Here is a 24,666-nt window from a genome sequence, read left to right as displayed (position 1 = left end):
AGACTTATTAACAGTGTGCTTCAACTCGCTCCCACACTCATGGTTTTGTACTCACAGCGGCTTGTCTCCCCGATGATCCCTAGCGTTAGGACTCTGAGCTGTAGACTAACACACTACTAACATGTGACTGCCCAACCACCACCAGTCAGGATGCACCCCACCACCCTCCTCCCCCCGCCCTGCAGACTGTGGCAATATTATACAGTTGTGGTTGGCCCCTTCATTATGTAGCAGCAGACTTTCGGGAGTTTCTAATAAATGGCGGCTGTAGGAATCTTGAAGAGGAAAAGTTGTGCACAAATTTTCTCTTTAATATGTTTAAAATGTGATGGAAATGACTGACATCACCTTCCTCACTTACATTTCTTGTGCAGTTCTTGAAAAAAATGCTCTTGTATGGAATTTTTCCTTTAATTAAATGCATGGATGTGTGCCCCATTCATTTGTATGTGTAAATATGAATATGTATATCCTTGAATATGTACAGAATGTAAGTGAGGAAGTTATGTTGGGTAGATCATTACAGAATGTGTACTATACAAGCAATCAGACCAGTCTTGCCTGGGTCTCTAATATCTCAAAACCCCAAATACCTGTCAATCAAGTTACTTAGGTGAGAATGCCAGTGCATACTAAGTCACCATACATGTAATAAGGGAATAGGTCAAGGAGCCACAGTCTGCCTCCACACCCTGAGACACACCATTCCACACCCACAGCCAGCCATGCTAAGTCACTAGTCAAAGGCGTTAAGCAAGTGGGAAGGAGACTGTTGCTGTGTGCTGCCCCCCTCTGTTCGTCACAGCAGCCAAGGCACAGCACGATAAAATTATCCAAAACTAAAGAACATTTTGTGCCACAATTGAAGCAATGTTCATGTCAAGGGGTTCTTAGTGTGCTGGACTTTGAGTTGGTGGTGTATTTGCAGACACACTGTGAATACAGTCCGATATGTAATAACCCACTGAGGTAACCCATCCATGGCCTGGCTGTGGCGGGGCGGTGGTGGCCTCAGGCGTGTGTGGGACTATCCCCTGAGGGTCTGATGCTCCTGGTGGTGTGTGGGTCCTCGGCAAGTCAAAGGTTCTTGGTTCCCTGCTGCAGTGTGCCATCAGTAGTGTCTTGCTGCCACCCTCACTCACCTCAGTACAGTGGATGATATTTCCTCTCGGAGTAGAGTAAATAACATGTAGGGTGTTTATTTATTTCAGTACGTACCACTTTATCGCAGATATAAAACATTGTTATGTAATAAAATTTATTGTTCATTATGTTTCCGTTCATTATCACCTTTTCTTGTATGTACCTGAGAAGCTGTTTAAATTTAACTTAACCAAACATACAAGTTTCATTCCTTTCTGCCTCTGGGTGTTGTTTCTCAAGGCTGGGCTGCTCCACCCTGCCTGTGTTGAGTCAGGATCACAAGTATATGCAAAGTAAATGTAAGCTGTAGTATATTGCCAAGAAATCATGTAGCATCTATTTTTTCAATATATAAATGCAGTGTTGACAAATAAGTAGTACATCATCACAGTGGTGAGGAAGATGGTTTACCAGATAAGGATTACAATGTTTACAAATAATGCTGCATACGTACTGCTTTCTCCCTTTATGATGTTAAATACATTCATGGTGAGACAAGCTATGTACAATATCTTACAACTTAATTATTGACAATGGTGCAACCAATCACTACCAGTCACAAAGGGTAGCTGGAGAGTAACAATATAGAAGACAGACAACTGTTTTTTTATCAGCATTGAACTTTGAAGAGTGCATTAGCTTGTGTTGATATGCTCTAGGTATATATAGTTATCACAGCCCTAAATCTCAGCCCACATGCAGCATCCACAGGCTCTGAGCACACAGTGATTGCAGCACTGTTTAGTAATCCTAAATATTCAGTGAATTTGCGAAGTTAGGAAAATAACATGAGCATCTATTAACTCTGTGCAAAACTTTGCATTGGAACTACCAGTTCTATTTCTTTACCATTCCTAAGTTTAGACATTCTACACACATAAGATGTTTCCTAACACATCAGATTGCAATATTTGAATCTATACATTTTAAGTAAAGGTTTTTACATACACAAGAACTGAAGCATGTCAAGCTAATATGACATTAAAAATTGTAGCCTATAACTCTCCACATATATAATGAAATCATACTATGCTATATTTTAAAATGCAACAGCATTACATCTCAGAGCATCATATAAAACTTCAGTATTAAAGGTTTAATTGTTCCAAAAGAACAGCACTAGTTACACCATTTTAAAAAAATATACAGTTTGCAGCATGTAAAAACTGGACTGAAAACTTCTCTCACAGCACACACTGTTCACAAGAACATTGCTTCATTTCTTGTACATTAATCACAACTGTCTGGTGTTCAACTTCACCATGTAATTTTTTCCTTTCTAGTTAATCAAAGCCTTTGAAATGTAGACTTTGCCTAAGTCATGTAATGTTACAACTTACTAAGCAGAGCATCAAAGGAAGGAGGCTGTCCAGCCCCTCGCTCTGGGGCTGTGCCAGAAAGTGCAATGAAGTGCTGGACATGGTGATAGAGAACTTTTTTGTGGACACAGAATCAAGGTTATTAGTGAACAATTGCGTACACTCGGTCCATATAAGTAAGGTATTGAGCTTCTCTGAACCACACATCCCATTCTCTGCCTCACCTCACACTTGCTGGAGCAGCAGTTACAAATACTTTTCATCACTAAGTTACAATCACAAATGCAGATCACAAAATAACATATTTGAAAATTCTCTGAGTATGATTCTCAATACATTCTATGGAATACAGTCTTAAATCATTAAACTTAGCATATAACTGAGCATTTATCAAAGCTCTCTATTTAAACAGGAACATCTTACAAACATAGCCTGCAAGCCAGTAGTTTTTAGTGCAAACATAAGAGATGCAGTGGCAAGTGATGAAACTGAACTAGCACCTTGCATAGGCTTACCAATAGACCTCTGACAACCCTTATATAAAAAAAAAGTTATAAAGCATCCCCTGAGCTAGGTGGCTAAGACCGTATGGCTCTGCTAAGGTTACAAGAGAGCGTTGCCTCTCTCACGAAAAGGCTGCTGTGAAACAGGATCAAACTCTCAAACATTTGGTCGCCAGCCAAGCACCATACCCTTATATATTTAATTAATACTTTCAGTATATACTTGCCATGAGACCCCACAGGTTTGTCACTTCTGCCTGTAAGAGTTCCTCTGGCTGGCAAATACTTGTAAGAGGTCATTATTTGTGCATGGAGATGATACCAAAACATCCAAGGAATGTTTGAAGGGCAAATTTCTTTAGATGTTAACTTGGGCACATGCCTTTCCCTAGGAACATTATGAGTGAGAAGAAATTGGGCAGCCTACATACATGTCAGCATATATAATATACTTTCAGGTGAAGTATCACATTGATGCAAGTTCCTTGTATTAAGTTTGGATCACATTTTTATTTGATTTTTCTTTAATAACTTGAGCAGAAAGTACATAATTCCAGTTCTGTTTACTTGTAATCTCTTCCAGGATGCACAATGGTCCTTTCAATTCATAACTACAGCCTTTTCTTCTGTTTTATAACTCCTAACAATATATGTGGTCTGATTTGTGAAAAATGTTTGCCTTGTGGTGTGTCATGGCTTATCCAGTGTTCACCATGTACTTCCTCATTCTTCAGGAGTATGTATATGTCTGTGTATGGCAGTCAAACTGTGGGGTGTCTCACGAAAACTACTCACAGGGATAAGAAAGTTGGAGAATTTTGAGTTGTGCCACTTTGCTTGGACCTGCACTAAAATAACTGATGCCACAGGATGATTCAAAACTATTGATATACCTTATTTATAAATAGAAGGCCCTATTCATCCCTGTGTGTTGTGTAGCTGTGTTCTTACTGTCTCTAGAGTCACCCTTTCATTTAAGCAAGACTTGTGTAAATCAAACAACTTGCTCCAAAATGTTAGGAGCTCCTTGATTTAATCAGGACCTTAAAGTTGCTTATATTATTTCTAAATTGTTTGGTCTTCTTCTACTGGAAGCAAATGTGTGGCATACAAGTACCCTGAAGATCAGATCCTGTTAACCTGACTGAGACATGTGGGTAAATGAGTGATGAGTGAGAATACATGAAAGACTGAAGAAGCTATCAGCATGCTGAGGTGTGCATGACACTATAGCCATTGTTTGTAGATTTATCAAATTTAAAAAGTATTCTATAACAAAATTTATGTATGTTTGTTTACAAATATAAATGCTTAAAAATAACATGAAGAAACATTTTCTTCACTTATACAAAATCAATAGATTTATTGCTATTTCGGTACTTGAAGACCTGCCATAAATTTTCATACCTACACGGTCGAACTTGGTGATCCACATACCTGCCTCCTCAGCCAACTGAGCTGTACAATACTGAAACCATAATAATTTACTGACACAACAGATCAATCAAATTTAGATAATGTGCATGCTAAACAGCAAGATTTCAGACAATTGAGTACCGTACAGCATCATTGAGCAGCTTATTCCACAGCTTTTTGTTTTTGATAAATAGGGGAGGGGGACACATAATGGCACATTTAATGTGCTGGCCTGGCTGGTGAGGGAAACTACAGGTACAACCTTGGACTTCCCATGAATTTGCACTTGACACACTTTCTTGTTGCTTTCTGGATCTTAATGCACAGGGCACCTGTATAGGTGCCCTGGTGTTTTGATCAACAACATCCAATCCAGGGAGACTCTCTTGCCCATGAGATGTAAAGATGGGAGGAAATGTCCCATTTTGTGAAGATGTGGATGTACTGATTGGACTTTATAACTCTGTGTATCCACCTCACATTGCTTTAATAACATTACTATCATCATCTCCTTGGCCGAAGCAGCTCCTCAAAAATCACAAATAAAGAAACAGTCATTAAAAACATGTGACTGCAAGTGTGTGAGAAGTCTGACAGCAAACCATGGCTGAAGATGAGCAGTTTCCCATACATAGCAAGCTTGGCAAAGAGCAATGAGCAATTAAAGCCATTTGTCATAACTACAAAGCACAGGTTATGAGGAAAGTGTCCTATCTCAGGCAGCCTGATGTGCTGCCCTGAAGGGGTGTGAGACACCACTGTGTTGGCAAGGTTTACTTGTACATACAGATGCAAAAGATCATTTCTTCTTTTGCCTCAAATTTATCATATATGAATAGAATGGACTTTAAGGTATGTGGATTCAGAAAGTTTGCCTGTATATGAATATTAACAATAATATATCACATATTCCTGATTTGGAAGCAACTAACACTCGATATAACCAACTACTCCTACCCCTGACACCTGTAAATCAGGGTCACAAGTCTCTGAGACTTTTTGATAAGTAGTACATAGAAAATTGTACAAAAGTCACAACACTGGCATAGTTTGTAGAGTTACACGTAACTATAATTATAAATGATTGTGAAAGTGAACTCAGTAACCCGCCTGTTGCAGCAGACAAGCCTGAGCAGTCACCTCCCCAGCCCTCACTGAGGCTCCTCCAACACATGCTGTGTACCCCGTGGTGCTGCCTTGACGCCACCAAACTGTACACCAGCACTTGAACTATTAACAATGACGATGACAATGATAAACAATAATAATAATTATAATAACAATAAGAATATTAATAATAATAATAGGCAAATCAGGGCATTGTGCAGTTTTGATTATAAAAATATGTATGACAACCAGTCAGTGGCTTGACAGTAAACCATTCAGCAAAGATATTCATGAATCCACATGACAGATTGTAAACAGGAAAAAGACTAAGAGGATAGAGGCAATAAATGAAGATCAATAACCGTAGAAATGGTTAGGCTTAATCATAGCTCTTTGGAAGGATAGAGAGCCTATCCCTTTAACAAAGGACAAAAACTTTGACTGGTACCAAAAGAGATGAAAAAAACTCATATTGTATGCTGAACCACTGAAATGTGTACCTGTTAAGTGAATATGAATGAAGGTACTGAAAGCAAACATTTGCAATTACTCAAATGCTAACCTAAGTAGTACATTTTCTTTGTGCAAATATTGTGTTACACTGAATTAAGATTTTTCCACCACAGAGACATTGTGGCAAAATATGTATTAAGTAGAAGCTCTTGTATGGAAAAAAATATCACAAAAAACTTGTTACTACAAATCCTTGAAACAACAGATCTGAATATAAAACCACGTGAAGGAAGGAGTGCACTGCCACAGCACAACGCAGCCAGCCATTTGTCTCTCGGCCTACTCAGCTGTGCAGACCACCAAAGCTCCTTACCAGTAATCAAGCCAGACCCTTCACCCACAACCCAGGATAAAATCTCTAAATAATGAGAATAACAAGTGTAATAAGGAATCATACCCCACTCATGGTGCCCCGATGAAAGGCTCCAATAATACTACCGACTGGCATCGCTGTCCTGCTCTTCTGGGGGTCAACTTGACTCCTCTTGGGGGGATACGTCGCCAGGGGTCACGCCGCCTTCCTTCAACTCTGTAGCTTTGCTCAGCAGCACCTGTACGTCCACTGGTGGGTAGTGCTGCGTGGGGAGGGAGAGGGAGGCTAGACTGAGCATGCGTGGAGCTACAGGAAGCATTACTAGCTCTTATAAGGAAGGGTGTAATGAAGGGCAGGGCTAGTAAGGGAAGAAGCAATGGTGTTGACTGTGTTCTGCTGAGTCAAGAGTAGGGAAGTAGTGTTTCAGGCTGGAATATGAAAAGGAAGGTGTTTCAATGTTCCAATTAGAGATGGAATGAAGAGGATAAATAAATCAGGGGAAATGTTAATGTAGAACATGAGAAGTTCAGAAAGAACAACAAAATAAATAGCTGGAAAAAAACTGTCTGAGAAATAGTCTTGTGTGGAGGAAGTGAATGCAGCTGTGCCTTAAGGGTCCAGTTTCAATGGTAATCAATTATCAAAAGCAAAAAACTTACCTGGAGGATCTTCATATTGGAACCAAAATCATTCTGAAGCATAACATCTCTTTGAGACCTGAAAAAGAGCATCACAGTTACATTTTGCTTGAATGGAGAGGGCAGACAACTTTCCCTTCAATATGAGTTCTGGCTAATATGCATTTGAAGAATTACTGTGTTTGTCTGATCATGTATAGTTCATTAAGCCAGGTAACATACACCATCATTGCTGTGCAGACTTGAATCAGATAACTGAAGCGATCAGCATCAGCAAAGAGAGAGTCCCACACTCGAATCACATCTGGAAGATCAAATTCCTGGGACAGCAGCAGTGTGAGCCACCTGCAAGACCCAGCCACACATGAGTTTTATTAATATGTTAGCCATGCTTGTAGCATGACTAAACTGCCAAATCTAATGAAACATGTCATCAAAAACTCTGTAGGTTTGATTGGGATTACATACACTTAAAGAACTTTTACTGAAAACACGAGAAATATTACTCCTATCTGACTCTCAAGATATTTTAGTAGTATACCCTTTCTAATCAAATGTCTCTCACTGTACTTCTTGATGTTCCATTATAATATGGAAAAAATAGTCATTCAATATATGAATCTTTTCTATATCAATGGGAGACATGTTAGCTTGGGATTTGGAAAAAGCCTATGACAGAGTCGATTGGATTGCATTGTGGGATGTTTTAAAGATTTATGGTGTGGGAGGAAAACTGCTTAGTGCAATAAAGTCTTTCTATGAGGATGCATCTGCATGTGTCAAAATTACTGGAGAAACAAGTGAACATTTTGAGATAAAAGTGGGCTTAAGACAAGGGTGCGTCATGTCACCATGGTTATTCAATATTTATATGGATGGTGTTATTAGAGAAATTAAGGGAAAAGTTGGAGAAGTTGGAGTAAGACTGTTCAATGAGGGAAGGAAGTGGGTACTGAATTCGATACTGTTTGCTGATGACACGGTGCTCATTGCAGAAAATGAACGTGACCTACAAAATTTTGTCAGTGTTTTTGATAAGTGTCTGTAATAGGAGAAAGCTGAAAGTAAATGTCAACAAAAGTAAAGTGATGGTTTGTGAGCGAAGTAGAAGTGAGGTTGTAGATTTTGTATGCCCATATAGAGTGGGAATTGAATGTGAAAAAAAAATGCAAAATAATTTTGAATGGTGAAGAAATGGAGGAGGTCAATGAGTTTAAGTACCTTGGATCAGTTATGTGTAAGCATGGTGGTATGGAGGGAGAGATAAGAGAAAGGGCATTGCAAGGAAGAAGGGTGGTAGGGTCTTTAGGACGAATCATGAATGGCAGAAGTGTAAGCATGGAGGTAAAGAGGGATTTGAGAAATACAATAATAGTACCAACCCTCATATTTGCAAGTGAAACGTGGGCCTGGAATGAAAGTCAGAGGTCTAGAGTGCAGTCAGTGGAAATGAGTTATTTGAGGAGTGCTTGTGGTGTGAGTAGAATGGATGGAATGAGTAATGAAAGTGTGTACGAGCATTTTGGAATGTGTCACAGGGGTGAAGGGAAGAAGTGTGGAGTGGTGGAAGAAGTGAAGCGACAGACTTTAAAGTGGTTTGGCCACATGGAGCGAATGGAGGAGAGTGAGATGACCAGAAGGGTGTATGTGAGTGAGATAGAGGGAGGGAATGCTAGAGGACGACCTTCAGTGAAATGGAGGGATAGGGTGCAAGAGTACGTTAGGGAGAGGGGGGAAAGATCTTCGAGAAACTTTGAGCAGGCAAGGAGGGAGTGTCTGGATAGAGAAAGTTGGAAGCTCTTCTGCCGTGGCCATCCCCTGGTGGGAGCTCCTAGGAGCAGGCGTCGATGAAATGATAATGATGATGATAAGTCAATTAAGCCTACACAATTTTTATCACTACCTAAAGCTGAAAAACTGTGGCCGGAGTTCCTGCGTCCTGAGACGGTTCCACAGCTGGTGGTCGTGGTGCCTCAGGTTGGCCATGAGTCGCTCCATCATGGCCCCGATGCCACTCTCACTGTCGTCCAGTGTGCGAATGAAGAAGTCACGTATCTCGCCCATCAGGGCAATGAAGCACCAGAAACAATCTGCCTCAGCATTTTCTGAAAACAAAAAACGGACTTCCTCAAATGATGATCTTCAAACATTTTTTTGGTAGACAAGCTGAACTGATTTTGTGATATTTCTAGAATTATTTATTTTATTCATCTCCCAACTAATCATTATTGTTCAACCTCTGTATTTCACTATACTATAGTGCTGGTTAATCTGTCTTTGATACAGATTACAAATAACTTTTGATTTTCAGTCCTATGATAACGTAAATTTCATCATCTGGACTCATTCTGACCTTACTCGAGTGAAGATAGAGTGCCCTACAATGATGAAATGTTAAAAATTCTTTGTACCTCTGAAGGCTAAGTTTGGGTCATTGGCAAATGTGTAGTAGATTGGCCCAATAATTTCATTCATGCCCTGCACGTAGGACTGGCCGGGGTTGAGCTTGGCGTAGATGAACAGGATCCTCTCCACCACCTCCCAGTGGGCCTCTGAGCCAGGCGGGAGTGGGTGGTAGTCCTCAGTCTGGGCAGATCTCCGGCTTGAGGACTCCATCTGCAGGACAAGTTTAAGTGGGTACTAAGGGCTATAAGAGTGGAACAAGAAATACGAATGCTGATAATTGCAATACAACCTGTGGTGGTAAATTTGACTATTTCACAACAGAGCCTTGCATGAGAGTTTTGGGTGATAGCTGAAGGACTGTGTGAGTGACATACACTGGCTTCTCATTATGTATATGTTTGGCACATGTAAATTCATGTATATGCACTCGTCTATTTTCTCTTACAGGAGCATTGTTTAGTAGGCTTTTCTTTTCCTGAGCTGCTTCCGTTACTATTAAAAAAGATTACCAAGGTCTCAACATATGCAGGAAAAATTTCCTTATATGTGAATGGTGTAACCAGAGCTACCGGTATTTTGTTTGTCACCAGCCCACTCAACCCTCATCTTCACAAGCACCACCCATCACCACTACCTTTGTGATGCCGAGACCTTTCCTGATGACAGCAGAGGCGGCCAGGGAGGACTGAGTCACACGGCGATGCAGTCTCTCCACCTCTGGGTCATTCACTATCACTTCGCAGGGAAATTGTGTCCCCCGCTGGAAGAACATGATGTCAGGACACAACCGTCTGCAAGGGAGGCAAGGTTAAGTGTGTGTATGTGTATCATGTCTTGTACAATTATTCAGCTATAGCAACATTTTTAGAGAGTTTGGAAGACATTTGGAAGTGGCCAAATTCATCCTAACCTGTTGTCATCATATATTGTTTGCTGCCACAGAAGTAGCTTTATCAAAACTTCTCCTATGACTACACATTAAGTTTTGAACATAATATGAAAACAGAATTCACCACCTTTTACCATTACTATTGTCTTATATTATACTATCCTGACACCTTTGCCCGGATGCTTCTTTTATGTGTGTGGCAAAAAATATCCACACAGGTCTGAGGGAGAACTATTTAATCTTCTATGTACAACCCTCTCGTCCTTATCCTTACTATGCCCAAGAAATACGATTTCTGCAGCACCAACCTCACATCCTTATCAATCTGGGCCAGCACTTCGTTATCCTTGAAGAACGAGCCCCACTGTGACTCAGGGTTGGGGTTGAGGGGGTGGTCGTCCACGTGGTTGTTTCCACTCCCATTCTTGCTCAGCCTGGCTGGCTCCACCACCATCTCCTCTGTTGAATTTAACATGTTTCAGGTTACGGCCTAATTATGAATAGAAGAGGAGGTTGATAAGATTTCTAGTGAATCAATAGTGAAAGGCATCAACATTTCAAGATTACTAAAAATGTAAAGTGGATTTTTGTGGTAAACCAATTTTTGAGAGAGAACCAATTGAATAAAGATCTGGTGGTTACTGTTGTTTACAATAATGGGGACAGGACTTGAAAAAACTAAAATTACTGCAACATACAGCTCCAAATACAATACACAGAGGAATTCAACCAAAAAATCAAAAGTTTAAGAGGTGCCAATGTGTTCAAAGGACACAAAGAATTAAGAGCCTTAAAAGCTTAAAAAGTATCAAAATTTTGTTCACATGGGTTAAGTACTACAAACAAGATCGAGGGGATATATGTGTGGTCAATGTACCAAAGTCTACAGGAAAAAAGTTCAGGGGAAGACATTGGTCATGAACCCAAAGAAAGCTAAACATGCTTAGTTATCACAAAAACCATAACCTACACCACCCATTATAGTGTGTCAAAGCCTTGGTTGTTGCTTCACCAAAAATTATACAAGTCACTCAACCAGTAATTCAGTCATTTATTGCTATACAGAACTAACCCACAAAGTGCCGGTACTCTGCCCTCTTCTTGTTAAGCGTGTCATTCCACTGACTCCTGTCCAGGGGCAGGTAGTGGAGCATCAACTTCCAGCACAGTGCCCGCCGACCTCCCTCATCTGGCACTCCTGTTGGCAGCGAGGGAAGGCAAAGGGAAACAAAAGAAAATGGATTATACTGACCAATATTGATCTTTACACTTTAACGTGTCTATATACATCCTATGTTTGGGAGTATCTGATATATTCTATTATCAAAACTACTTTTCTAACTGTTTCTTGTAATGTTACTCCTAATTAAGCCTATTTTTTTTTAAATAAAACAATTTAAGAAAAATGTCACGCCCCTATTTTTCTTTTCAGTATTTTTTCATACATATGCTCATAACACACACAATAACAATAAAACCTAGCCAGAATTAGTAAGATTCCAGGGGTTAAGGAGACAAAGTTCCTTGGTAGGGGACAAAATGACATTCAACCTCCTTATTGGGGGCTCTGCCCCAGTGGAACCCCTTATTTATGGTTGTTTTTATTGTTCCAGTGTCCACTGTTAGTCCTATTAGTGTTAGTGTTAAAGAACTCAGGGAAAAAATCAATGGTAGCATCACGCCTTTGTTCACGGCTTTCACTAGACATAATCATCATGGAGAAAGTGTTGCAGCAGGTTCCTTATAACTACCTAACACAGCAACACTGATGGGAAGCTTGAGTCAAAACCCTAATAACACCCTGTAAGCTGCCCCGTGCACCCCACCGCGCCCCGTCACCCTGCCCCGACACGCCCCCGTCACCCGCCCCATGACACACGCCCCCTCACGCCTGCACCCTCACCGCTGAAGCACAGGTGTCGCAGCCGCTTCACGTCGATCACATCCTCCTGCAGCAGGCCGTCGAACTCCAGCAGCCTGAAAACGAGACGCCATTGAGTGCCAAGGCGGGTAATAGCAGGGAAATATGAGTAAATGTGAGGTGCGGCGCTTTGTTTACCTCGCCTTGTATGCAGCCATGGCTCACTGGGGCATAGAGGCCGTGGGGGTAGAGTGCTCCTCATCCTGTAATAGTGAAGCTACCAATCCGCCATATTTGTATTCCCATTATTTTATTTTTATCTTTTATTTTATTCTTATTTATTCAGATGGCCTCCACCCTCGGCTACTTAAGGAATGTGCTCTTGAACTTGCCTACCCCATGGGTATCCTTTTCAATATGTCAATGGCCTCGGGCTCCCTTCCTCAATTGTGGAAACTTTCCCATGTATCCCCCATCTATAAGAAAGGGCCTCGTAGTGATCCCCTAAACTACAGACCCATCAGCCTCAATCCCATACCCTGCAAAACTATGGAGCGCATTATCTGCAAGTCTCTTTTTGGATTCATTGAAGATCACTTATTGATCGACAAACATCAGTTTGGCTTCAGGCCAAACAGATCTGTGTCAGATCAGCTCCTACTCACTTACAACTATGTAACATACTGGTACGACCGGCGTCACGTGGTGGAATTGATTCTATTTGATTTCTTCAAGGCGTTCGACCGTGTTCACCATCAGGTACTGGTAGATAAGTTAATCTCTATTGGGATCTCTGGGAATCTTTTACAATGGATCATCAGCTTCCTTGTTGGTCGCACCATGAAGGTCTCTATCAATGGTTGTGTAAGTTCTCCTAAGCCAGTTCTAAGTGGTGTTCCGCAAGGCTCCGTTCTTGGACCTCTCCTGTGTCCACCTCGATTCGCTTTGCTAGACTACACCACGTGATGATAGACAATCACATCCTCTATACACACTTGATGGTTTACCAATCAACCGCTGTTCTACACACAAAGACCTTGATGTGATTGTAGACAACAAATTGAAATTTCACCAACATATCAGAAGTATTGTTACAAAGGCTGGAGGTGTTGCAACAAACCTGTTGAGGTCCACTGTCTGCCGCTCAGCTAAGTTTCCCCTGTATATCTCTGAGGTTAGACCTATTCTAGATTTTGCTTCCCCTGTGTGGAACTCGGGTTATCAGGGAGATCTGAAATTGTTGGAATCCGTGCAACGTAGATGGACTAAACAGGTTGATGGGCTAAATGATCTCTCGTATGCTGATAGACTGGCCAGGCTTAACCTTTTTTCAGTCAAAGGTAGAATGCTAAGACAAGACATGATCTACTGCTACAAAATATTCCATGGTCTATGCTCTATTCAACCTTCTGATGTTTTCGCACTGTCCCCACGTGTACCAGTGGGCACTAGAGGCCACCAATTCAAGATCCTGATGCAGCACACAGAAATGAAAGCTCGTAGGCGATTTTTCTCTTGTCGGGTGATTCTCTCTCACCTGGTGAGAGAGAATCACCCGACAAGAGAACGCCTTGCCTTCTTGCCTTGCTCCAAGCCTGTCAATTTTTAAGTCTAAGCTACAACTACTTTTGAGTGCTGAACTCTCCTCCTTACCCTTTGCTAACTGTACCTTCTATAACTTTAATTCTACTGTTCAAGTTTGTCGTTACGTAAAGCTGAAGTTTATTTTAATTGCAAGACACACTCAACCAGTTACTATGTCAATTGTATCAATAATGCTGCCTGCTCGCCTGACTGGAGTGTCTGACTATTACTTTTGGGCTGGCCTTCCCTGCCCAGTCTAGGCTGGTTGCCGGTTGGTATGGCCCTACCAGGTGAGAATACCTGTCTTTTACTGGTTTGCGTATTTCATTTGAAGTCACTATTGCACTGGGCATTTTCACTATTTTGAGTTATAATTTAGGATATCAGACCCATGTTTATCGTCCCATTATTTCATCACGTTATAACTTATATCTTTGGCCTCGGTTTTTTGTCAGTTAGATTATCGTAGCAACTCAGATTCAATATCATTATGTAATTATGAGTCTTAAGAATTAATTTCATTGGCTTTATAAAAATAAGTGTAGCATAAAGGGGAGTGTATGGAAGCTTTTGATCCTCCATATTGCCATGACCAGTGAACCATATATATTTTTATAGTGACATGATCTGTGATGGGTATGCCTTTACATAATAAATCTCATAATAACTTAACCTCTGTGATGTTTAACAACTTTAACAACCCAGAGAAACGAAGCAGTGTACAATACACATCTAGTAATTAATAGGATTTTTGTATTTTTTGCGTATTATTTTCTTTATCATTTTGTGTTTCCTTTGTTATGCATTGATTGGATGTAGTAAATCAGCGAATAGAAGGGATGGAGTATATTTTAAGCTCGTCACCCTTTCCTTTCTGCTCTGAGGAGGTAAACAACTGCACGGGGTTGAAGGGTTGAGGGCCGCTTAACCAGGTAAATACACGTAATTGAACCGGTTAACCAGCTCTCATTCCTTCCAGGGGCATCGGTCTTCATGATGAGGGTGTGTCAGAAGGCTTCAGATGTTAAGGAGAAGCGTAAGAGGTCAATTTATGTGTATATTCAGAACCGTAACTCACCGGGGACTCTGTTTGCTACTACGATAATACTCTTATTCCCCATCTGTTAATTTATACCGTTTGATCTGATGTTTTATATTGTTTATATGACGTTATTGCTTATCTGTGTTATACTGTTACATGGTGTTGGGAGTAAAATGAAATGGAGCTGGTTTCTTAGTCGTGTGGGGACTGGGTCTTTTGTCATTTTTTTGGTATACTGTATGTTCAGAGAGTTGCCCATCTCACTGTGGTACTTCTCACCCTAACCATGGGTTAGATCTCATTATTCTATGTATTTTGAACCCCATATATATGCATCGCAAATTGATAGAAACGCTGCTATCAATTTTTTTAAAGTTAGTGGGGTTTTTTTTTGTGTGGGCTGCGGTGTTGTGGGCCCAGGGAGTGGGAGGGATAGTGTAAGACTCTCAATAATTTGGGCCACACTCGCCTGGTAAGGTTAGATCAATTCTACGGTGTTCTACCTACTACTGTTGTACTTCTCTAGTTTTGCAAAATAATTACGGCTACCACTGTTTACACGCACCATATTTGACTGCCCTGGCGACAGCCGCGGTGGTGGTGCAGCTGGTGTAGCGAGAAATACCTCCTCACAGAAATAAGTCGCATATACATGTGGGGGGTCCAGGGGGGGGGGGGAGGGGTCGAGGAGGGTGAAGACCCCCCGTTAGCTGTTAGGTTGTAAAGTTCGGTTGGGATAGTTTAAATATGTTCCCCCACCCTAAACCCTCTGCAAGCTTTTTTGCGGCGGCGGATGATGAAATTGCAATGAGTCACGTTTTAGCAGTTTCTGAAGAAAAAGACTATCTCCAAATGAAAAAGCACAATATTTTGGCCCGTAATAAATAGCCACTGTATCAAATTTTGAGATGGGCAATTCTCTGAACATTTACCATTTTTTTTTTTTTTTTTTTCCTGCATGCTCTCTTTTGGATCTCAATAATGATAATGATACTCACCTAGTTTACGCACCTGGTTGGCCCATCCGTTCTCTATATCATGACGAGGAAATATAGCAAAAAAATTGGGTGGGCCATTTCCTATTTTGGTAGTATTTCAAAAGTTCACCTGTCTCACTGTGAAGGACATCTTTGTGCTATATGAAGTCCTTTGTGCGCATATGACACACTGCTGTATTGCTATGCCCGCACAAGTCACTCATTCATGAGATATTAATTTCTTAAAGTATGGTTTGAGAGGTATATGCCAAGGGGTTTATTTCCATTTATCACATTTCAGCAGCAGGGCACAGGTTAGGCTAAGTTAGGTTTGATTCAGTTATGTCAAATTAGATTTAGTTTGGTTAGATTTAATTGTTTTTAATAAATACATGATATAGTTTGTATTGTGTTCTGTGTTGTTATCACTGGCAGTTGTCGGGTGTACTTTTGGAATTTACTGATTATCCTGTCTCCACAACTCTGGTTAGGACCCCCCCATCCACCTTCTAACTAAATAACATAACATAACATTACTAAATAAGGCAGCCTAACTTGACCCAAAACAATAATTATCAGGAGACCACAATCTTAGGACAACAAAGGCTTTGTAAATCTGTTAAAGAAAGTGAGGCTAAGTCCCTTTGAGAATAATACCCTTGTTGGTTTTTAAGCCGAGTTCCCTTCATCTCCATCACAATTTTTAGAGGTTTAACATAATCTTTGTTTCAGGGAAGTCGTCAGCATGAGGCTCGCACTGACACTGCTACGCAAGAAAATGCCTAATGGGCACATATACATTGGGTAAGTTTCTAAGTTGCATTACAGTTCATAAGTGTTCCTATATCAATTATACTGTAATACCACACTTATTGGTCATGGAATAGATTAAGTGTTTGAAGTGCAGAAAATTATTGACATACGAATCTATTCTGAATTATTTATTTTTTTCATATGATGGAATTTTTTTTTTCCTTTTTTCATAGCATATGACACATACTAATGGGACCCTCTCTCCTATAATGAAAAATAGGGGATTCCCCTGTAATAGCTAAAGGAATGCAAATAAGGACTCTGAATGGCCTCATTTATTTGGCATGATGCTAGCATGTCCACCCTGCATCTCAAGGATTCAGGTTCAAATCACAGATAGTTTGTTGGGTTTGTTGGGAAAAAAAGTGTATCCCAAAGTAGATCAGTTTCTCATGTGCTACAAATAGTGTCTCAACCCTCACCTCCCATGATACTCTCCACATTAACCCCTTGACTGCAGATTTCCTACAAGCTACAGGAATGGAACAAAATGTGGCTGTTACAATTCAGTGAAGAAATGTAAAGTAATGCACATTGGGAGGGGATATCCAGCATACCAATACCACATGGGAAGCACTCCACTATCCACCACAGAGGCAGAGAAAGACGGGAGTAAATGTTACCAGGCTACCAGTGAAAGCCAGACTGGTTAAGAAAATGAGAAAAAAATGGTGTTTTCTTTCCATTTTAGGTTGATTATGACTTTGGTTATAAGGCTGGGCAGCCCCAACAAAAAAAATGAATTACTACCATATTACTTGAATTTTGATATTAACCCCTTCCTGGCGGAGGATCTATATATAGACGTTTTGAAATTGGGACTTTTTGTCGGCGTGTCTATATATAGACGTTTGCTCTCATTTGCCCACACTAGATTGTAGCATGGTCAATATATAGACGATTCCTTTCTACTAACAAAATTAACAAAATAAGTTGTTATTTGGCATCTCAAACCCCCTGACATTACCAACATTGCCTCTCAAGGACAGTCACCGCTTGTGCTTTGTTGGTGGCGGATGTGCTATGCACATCAGCTAACACTGGGAATTTATGCATTTTTTTCCTATTTTATTTTATTATTAGTCTATCATGTCAAGGAGAAAGAGACCTCTTAAGACAGAAGAAATGACTTCTTTGGTAGCTGAGAATGTAGATGCTAATTTTTTGGATGATTTTGATGATTCTGACTCATCTACTGTCAGTGATCACACTGATACAGAATCTAAACCTTCATATAAACATATCAATATACATATAACCTATCAAACTCAAATAACATCTATATATAGATTTAAATGTTTGTTCAGTTTTGCGGCAGAGTCTATACATAGACATCAATCTGGAATGCCCACTTGCAGGGAATCTATATATACACGTATGGATGAAAGTCGACAGCGTCTATACAGAGACAATTTTTTTTGGGGGGGGGGTAGTACATACATAGTACAGCCCTGCCGCCGGGATGGGGTTAAGAACCACACAATGTACCATGTTCTGCTGTTTGGTAATTCAAAGGTTAGCAGATCTACTACTAAGTCTAGGAGTAAACTGAAGCCCAAGAAAATAGGTATCCATGAAAAATCAAGCTGCTGAACTTGACAAAAAAGTGCTATATATTGTTTGAATAGTAAAGTTGTAACAAAGTTCATTTTCCAGCAAATATGAGGTACTGAAAGTGACACAGGTTTAGTTACTTTATTCTTTTTTATTTGCTTGTCATTATTCTTGTTTCTATTATCATGATGATTATTATTATTATTATCATCATCATCATCATCATCATTATCATCATGGACTTTTTATCAGAATGGCACAGGAGAGTATCAGGACATCTCTCCTCCCAAAATTGACCTCTCTTTCGACCACTCCTCTTTACTCTTCTACATAGGAGCAGTGATTAGCGGGCTTTTTTTCATCTTTTTTATTTTTTTTTTTTTTTTTTTTTTTTTTTTTTAGCTGCTTTATTACTAAAAAAAAAAAGTAACAGCATCCGTCACTTTCCAGCAAGCATCGGATGATTCCAAAACCAACTCCGGAGGCAATGGAGGGCATGACCAAACGGCTGCAGGTGGAGGAGCGAAACATGTTCATCCTGCGTCACCCATACCTGACAATTGTAGGTACCCGCTGCTGCTACTGGGGCTCGGGGGGCTGCAGGGGCCAGGGCTTGGTGTTCTTACTGATAGGTAGCTCATGAAAGACTTGTATTTCAGAAGTGTTGTGTATTTTATTCAAAGCCTTAGTGTGTAATTCTTTGAGGAATATTCTGTGGTAGTGTGTGTCAGAAATCTGTTTTACTGGATTTTTTTTTTTTTTTTTTTATTTATTTATTTTTTTTTTTTATTCATGCTTTACTTTCTTTTGATCTCGTAAAGATTATCACCTTTATTTTGTAAGTATTCAACTTTGATTTTTGTGTTGAATTTATCCTCCACTTCCTTCTGGTCATGATCATCTAAAACTTTAGTGTTATCTGCTGCAAACTTGTTACCAGTAGTTTTGTCACCCCATTCACTTTGATTTGACACCCATACCTCCCTCTCTTGCTTTCTCTTCTTGTGTACCATCCATGTATATACTGGAGAGTCATTTTTGTGTCATGTCTAATCTGTAAAGGCACCGTGTTCAGGGCGATGTGAGTTCAATCCCCGCCCGGTGCCACCAAGCTGGGATTTTTCAGCCACTACCGAGTGGCATAAAACTACCCACATGCTGTCCAGAAGACCACCTATCAACCCGGACTCTACATTCTAGGATTAAAGATGAGCTCCAGGAGGGCAGCATGAGCCAATGTAAGATGGCGCCACTATAAACACTCAAACGGGCTGGGCCGACCATCAGGCCCCACCGGGAAGAAGCCTTGGGCCGACCATCAGGATCCACCGGGAAGAAGCCTACCGGTGCAATAGGCCACGACGTAAAAAAAAAAAAAAAAAAAAAAGTTCTCGGTGTCGCCTTCGAAATAGTCCTCTTTGGCAGTGGTCCCAGCATTTTTTTCTGTGATTCTATGTATCCCTGGAAGGCTTCAAGCATGATGGTACTTATCACACACTTTAATCTCTGGATCTCCTTAATCAAGTCAAGACAATGCTCTTTCAGTCATAATTTCATCATGGGAGACAGGAAGTATTCATGATGGGCAAGATCAGGCAAATAGGGTCAATTGGAAATGACTAACATGTTACTGGAAGCCTGGAACTGCCGGACAACAGGTGATGTGTTGGCAGGCACATTATCATAATGAAGAACCCAGTCCTTGTTTTTCCACTGCTCTGGACACTTGTGGCCGATGGTCTCCCTCATATATTTAAAAACTTCACAGTAAAACTTTCTGTGGACAGTTTTATTGGGTGGGATGAATTCCTTGTGGACAGTTCCTTGGGTATCAAAGAAAATGATCAACATTGACTTGACATTGCTGTGAACTTGACGTGCTTTTTTTGCCTTTAGTGGGGAGACTTGCATTGTGATGACTGTTGTTTTGTCTCAGGGCCATAACAATAAACCAATGGTTCATCAGCAGTTATGCCCTTGGAGATGAAGTTGGCATCATCTCTGACATGATTCTTGAGCTCCCTGCAAACTACAACATGATGTGCCTTCTGTCTGTCACCCAGGAGTTTTGGCATATATTTTGCAGCAATGCATTTCATGTTCACTACATCTAACAAAATGCTTTAAACGCTTCCGTACAACAGTCCTGCGATATTACAAAGTTGACCTATGACTTGCAAGGATAGGCTGGGGAACTTTTTCGACATTTTCTGGTGTTGTGCTCATTGACAGTCGTCCAGAATGGTCATCGCCTTTAACGGACATTTGCCCTTCCTTGAAATGATTGTACCAGAAAAATGTTGACTGTTGACCATTGATGAGGTTCCAGGCCCCACTTCTCTGGCAGCGCAGTGCTCTGCAGGGCTGTCAACAATATGATATTGATATTAGCACAAAAAATTATCCTTGTTGCACATGTTTGTAATTTCGTAAGCTTTAATGAATAAGGAAGTCTTCAGTGCTTTCTTGAGGGTCACTGGAGTCATTTCAAGAGTCTTGGTATTATCACAGTTATTTAGCTATTGTTATTGTTAAAAATATTCTGCCTTGGGACATGGCATTGTCACCAAAGGCTTCCTGAAGCAACTGGTGAGTTTCTGCAGCCATGTTGATCTTTAAGCAGGACTTGATGCAGGTTCTATATTCTGTAAGATCCACCATTGCAAAACTGCCAGACCATCTTAATAAAATGTTACAAAGATAAACCTAACTCAAGAATGGGTCCACTCACACATGCAGCCATTCACACACTTACTCACAATGGTTCTGTGCCTCCTCATAGCAACAAAAGGCAAAACTTCATACAAATAGCTCATGTTGGAAATACTGAAACTTTTGTGTGGTGCCTCGTAAGCAAACTCATCCCTATTCGGCATCATGTGTCTAACCGATCTCTCTCATCCATACACTTAAACAAAAACTCCTCATAGTGCCCATAATCCTTTCACAGACAGTCATTTGCCTTGTCAGAAAATATTTAAACTCCTTAAGTAAACGCCTACTGAATTTGTAGGTCTAATGAATATTCCACAACACTTGCCCTACAAATCATGCTGTACTTTGTCCCCATTCATAATTCAGCTTCTTAACCTTCCTTGTTTGACATTACTATTTCAATGGGAAAAATCCAATTCATACCTTCCTTGTCTCAATTCCTCTATTATCTATGCACCATTCTTTGTCACTTTAATATCTCTGCTTCCGCACTGCTCGTCCTGTATGTCCTCTCCTCCCGAAATTGACCTCTTTTGATTTTTTTTTAGGACCAGCGAGTAGCGGGCTTTTTTTTTGTGCCCTTGAGCTGTCTCCTTTGTTGTAAAAAAAAGAAAATAGCAAGTACTTCATATTCTCCACAACATCCCTTGCCTTCCTCATCCATCTTTTTTTTTCTTTAATTCCTGTTCCCACTTCAGTTGTTATTCCATCACACACATCTAATTTATCTCTTACTTGATATATTCCTGTTACTTTTCCTTCCTCCTCCCATCATTTCACTCACTTTTCTGATACCCTTCCTTGTAAGCTTTCTTACTTCATGCTGTCCATCACTTCCAGTCCTCCAGTACCTTTTAATTTACTTTTAGCTCCCACTCTCCTGTACTCACATTTAAATCTAAGAAGCTAAGTAATCACAGCTGACCAATGCATCCCTCAGATTCTGTACTGATTCATCTTTCCTCCTCAAGATATAGATATGGACTACTGCCTCACAAGCTTCAGTTAAAAAATTTCACTTTCTGTAGATGGTCAAAATTGAGTGTTTTCTACTTCTATTGAAAGAAGTTTGCTATAGAAATTATTGTCTACTGTGACATCAACAGCCATATCAGAAATGCTGCATGTAGGGGTCAGAGAATGAATGAGCATAAAAAAGAGCCTCATGGGAAGCTTCCATTTAAACTAGCTTCTTCCGAGACCCACCCGCAGATGCAAGCAAGATTTTACCACTTAGAAAAGAGAAGCCGTAGCAATGATTTTCCTGCTTGTGTGTGTTGCAGAGTAGTTTTTCTTCCCTTTTATGAGCACTGATTTCAATGAGTACAAACTGGCAAACATCCAACACCTCTGGCTTATTTATGGTCCTTTGTTGCTCTTTCAGGAACAGTCCTTCGGCCACGCTGGTGCTCTGGGCAAGAGTCAAGCATTTTTTCAAAGGAGGCGGAATGAAGAGGAAAAATGGATGCCTAATGTCACCCTGGAAGAGCGATTTGAGACCCTGAGGAATGACGACAAGTGGGATTAGTGTGAAGTGTAGTGTGTTGAGGAATAAATGTGTACAGTATATTGTAACCTGGGTGATTTTTTTGCTCCTTTCTCATTGTGTGTGTGTGTGTGTGTGTGTACCTGGTTGTAGTATGCAGGACCTGAGCTATATTTTTGTGGTCCTGTTGCAGTATCTAGTATATGTCCAGTCCATATATGTCCGTACACCTTGCCTCAACTACTTATTTTAATTCATCTCAAGTATTTATATTTTATGGGGAAAAGTAAACTTCATTGTGTGTGTGTGTGTGTGTGTGTGTGTGTGTGTGTGTTCTTAGTATACGGTGTATTGTATTTTTTCAGGACTGAGTCAAGCTTTTACTGCCCCATCTTTTGTAACTTTTATCATAATATTCTTTATCACTGTGAATGGTTTTAGTACACACGACCTCTTCCAACAATATATTCTGTGTGCATGTGTGTGCAAAACTGTCATTTCTTTTTGTAAGGTATGAAAGTATTTTACACAAATGAACACTGGAAGGGTGTTTGTACATCATTAGTTTGTGTTCATATTTGTTTATTCACTGTTCATTCTCTTGATGGTATTGAGAACTGATTTCCATGTCAATATCATCAGCTCCAGTTTATTCTTCGGTTTTACACATGGAGGTAGGATTGGTGGAGTCTCCATGAGCCTCAAAAAGTGAATCCGCTGAAATGTCAAATTTACGGCCACACCATGGCCGCACGGTTGTGGACAACTGTCAACTGCCAGGTGTCAGGTGTTGTCAGGTCATGCTCCCTCCTAATGCGCTCGGCCACGTTCGCCCCTCCCATTGCCCGTCTCAATATCGAGACGGCAATGTCAGTCCTCGATATCCGCGAGGCCTACGACGCCTTGATTTCCGCCGCTGTATGGATTGGTCGTAGTAGACTTTTTTGTATACATTTTTTTATGGAATTGGTGCTGCAATAAGCTTATAAAATTTCGAAGTTATGTCTATCCTTTAAGTTTTACAAAAAAATCTTAGTAAAATAAAAGGTATTTATGAAATATATTCCGCATCAAGAAATGAACGGTAATCAAAAACACCACCATCATAATGGATGAGACGGGGTCCGGAGGTAGCGACTGAGGTAGTGGCCGTCACCCGGCCCGGGCATCCCCCATCCTTTGGCCGTAAATTTGACAGTTCGTCGGCTTCACCTCAATGAATGGGATTAGCGGGCCGTGTCGACTCCACCAATCCTACCTTCATGGTTTTACACGCTGATCTTCGAACCTCCTCTTGTAACTATAGTCATTATAATTGCTCATCTTCATACCTCATCCTGACACTTGCTCGTGCTCGTAAACCTCACCTCAGCACTTCCTCATTCTCTACATCGCTTCTCAGATTTTTAGTGGTTTGATTTCCTTTAGTTTATCTTTTTTTTTTAAGTATTCTCGGCGTATGCCCCCTTTGATTGATTGATTAATTCTCTAGTATATATACAGAATATAAAACAAAAATATTATTATCATATAGATGGAGATGGTACATGCAAGCCAATAATATTATTATTAACACCATGGTCAGTACTGGCAATAAGGTAATTGTTATTTACTTCAGTGGGAGGCTGCTGGTCTATTAGTGTTGGTAAAATGGTTTTCAGGACAATTAGTCTTAAGATGTTGGAGCTCATTCTAATCTCATTAGAGCTCTAGGGGTGGAGTTTGTGCATGTGTAATTATATAGTGACGGCTGCCGGGCTACTTCAAAGGGAGCGAGAGACAGCATTACCGGTGAGTGATACATGCTCTAGATAATGCATGAATTGTAGTTCATTTTAAATGCTTTATACACCTTACATGGATAAAATCAGGTTGTGTAATGTGATTCAATTAATTAATATCATATTGGCTTATTTAGTCTAGTCTATCCAATGTTGGCATTTTTTTTGTGTATGCGGAAGCTAACTTTTCTGTGTTGTTTTTCGTTGGTATAAGGTTATAAGAACCACTGAAGCGTAAGAAAATCAATTTATTGGTTCTTTAAAATACAGATTAGTTCCCTTACATTGATTTTATATAGCAAAGTACCGGCATTAACTTTTGATGAAATGTTTCATGCTACAGTATTGAAAGAATATAAATTGAAGTACAATATTCAATAGAAAAATTAAAAAAAAAGAAACATCTGAATATTCTAGATGCTTTTACATACGAGCACCTTAAGATGTGATTGTTTTTGTTGTTCATGCAGATCAGATTTTTGTTTTTATGAATATTTTATCCTTTATAATTGTTATACTTGCACAATTTATATTTACATCTCCTAAATAACTTAAAATAACAATAAATTGTAATCCGTTAACGTCTGCTTGGGAACAGGAAGAAAA

The 24,666-nt window shown here is 40.2% G+C and overlaps 2 protein-coding genes across 2 annotated transcripts; one reads left to right on the top strand and one right to left on the bottom strand.

The window, feature by feature from the left end:
- Nucleotides 1–1,437: 1,437 nt before the first annotated feature.
- Nucleotides 1,438–12,383, bottom strand: LOC126998041 (TBC1 domain family member 13-like). Its single transcript, XM_050859343.1, has 10 exons — nucleotides 12,307–12,383; nucleotides 12,151–12,224; nucleotides 11,320–11,445; nucleotides 10,556–10,706; nucleotides 9,993–10,149; nucleotides 9,364–9,568; nucleotides 8,856–9,057; nucleotides 7,175–7,297; nucleotides 6,974–7,031; nucleotides 1,438–6,576 (listed from the first exon to the last, which is right to left on the bottom strand). Exons 1-10 carry the CDS (start codon nucleotides 12,324–12,326, stop codon nucleotides 6,472–6,474), a joined length of 1,221 nt encoding a protein of 406 aa, XP_050715300.1. The 5' UTR covers nucleotides 12,327–12,383; the 3' UTR covers nucleotides 1,438–6,471.
- Nucleotides 12,384–14,536: 2,153 nt separating this feature from the next.
- Nucleotides 14,537–22,368, top strand: LOC126998040 (ribosomal protein 63, mitochondrial-like). Its single transcript, XM_050859342.1, has 4 exons — nucleotides 14,537–14,624; nucleotides 16,444–16,515; nucleotides 18,529–18,640; nucleotides 22,178–22,368. Exons 2-4 carry the CDS (start codon nucleotides 16,457–16,459, stop codon nucleotides 22,319–22,321), a joined length of 315 nt encoding a protein of 104 aa, XP_050715299.1. The 5' UTR covers nucleotides 14,537–14,624; nucleotides 16,444–16,456; the 3' UTR covers nucleotides 22,322–22,368.
- Nucleotides 22,369–24,666: the final 2,298 nt, after the last annotated feature.

Source organism: Eriocheir sinensis, chromosome 13 (genome assembly GCF_024679095.1).
Source record: "Eriocheir sinensis breed Jianghai 21 chromosome 13, ASM2467909v1, whole genome shotgun sequence".
In the NCBI taxonomy this organism is placed as follows: domain Eukaryota; kingdom Metazoa; phylum Arthropoda; class Malacostraca; order Decapoda; family Varunidae; genus Eriocheir; species Eriocheir sinensis.
This window is presented reverse-complemented; position numbering and strand designations above follow the sequence as displayed.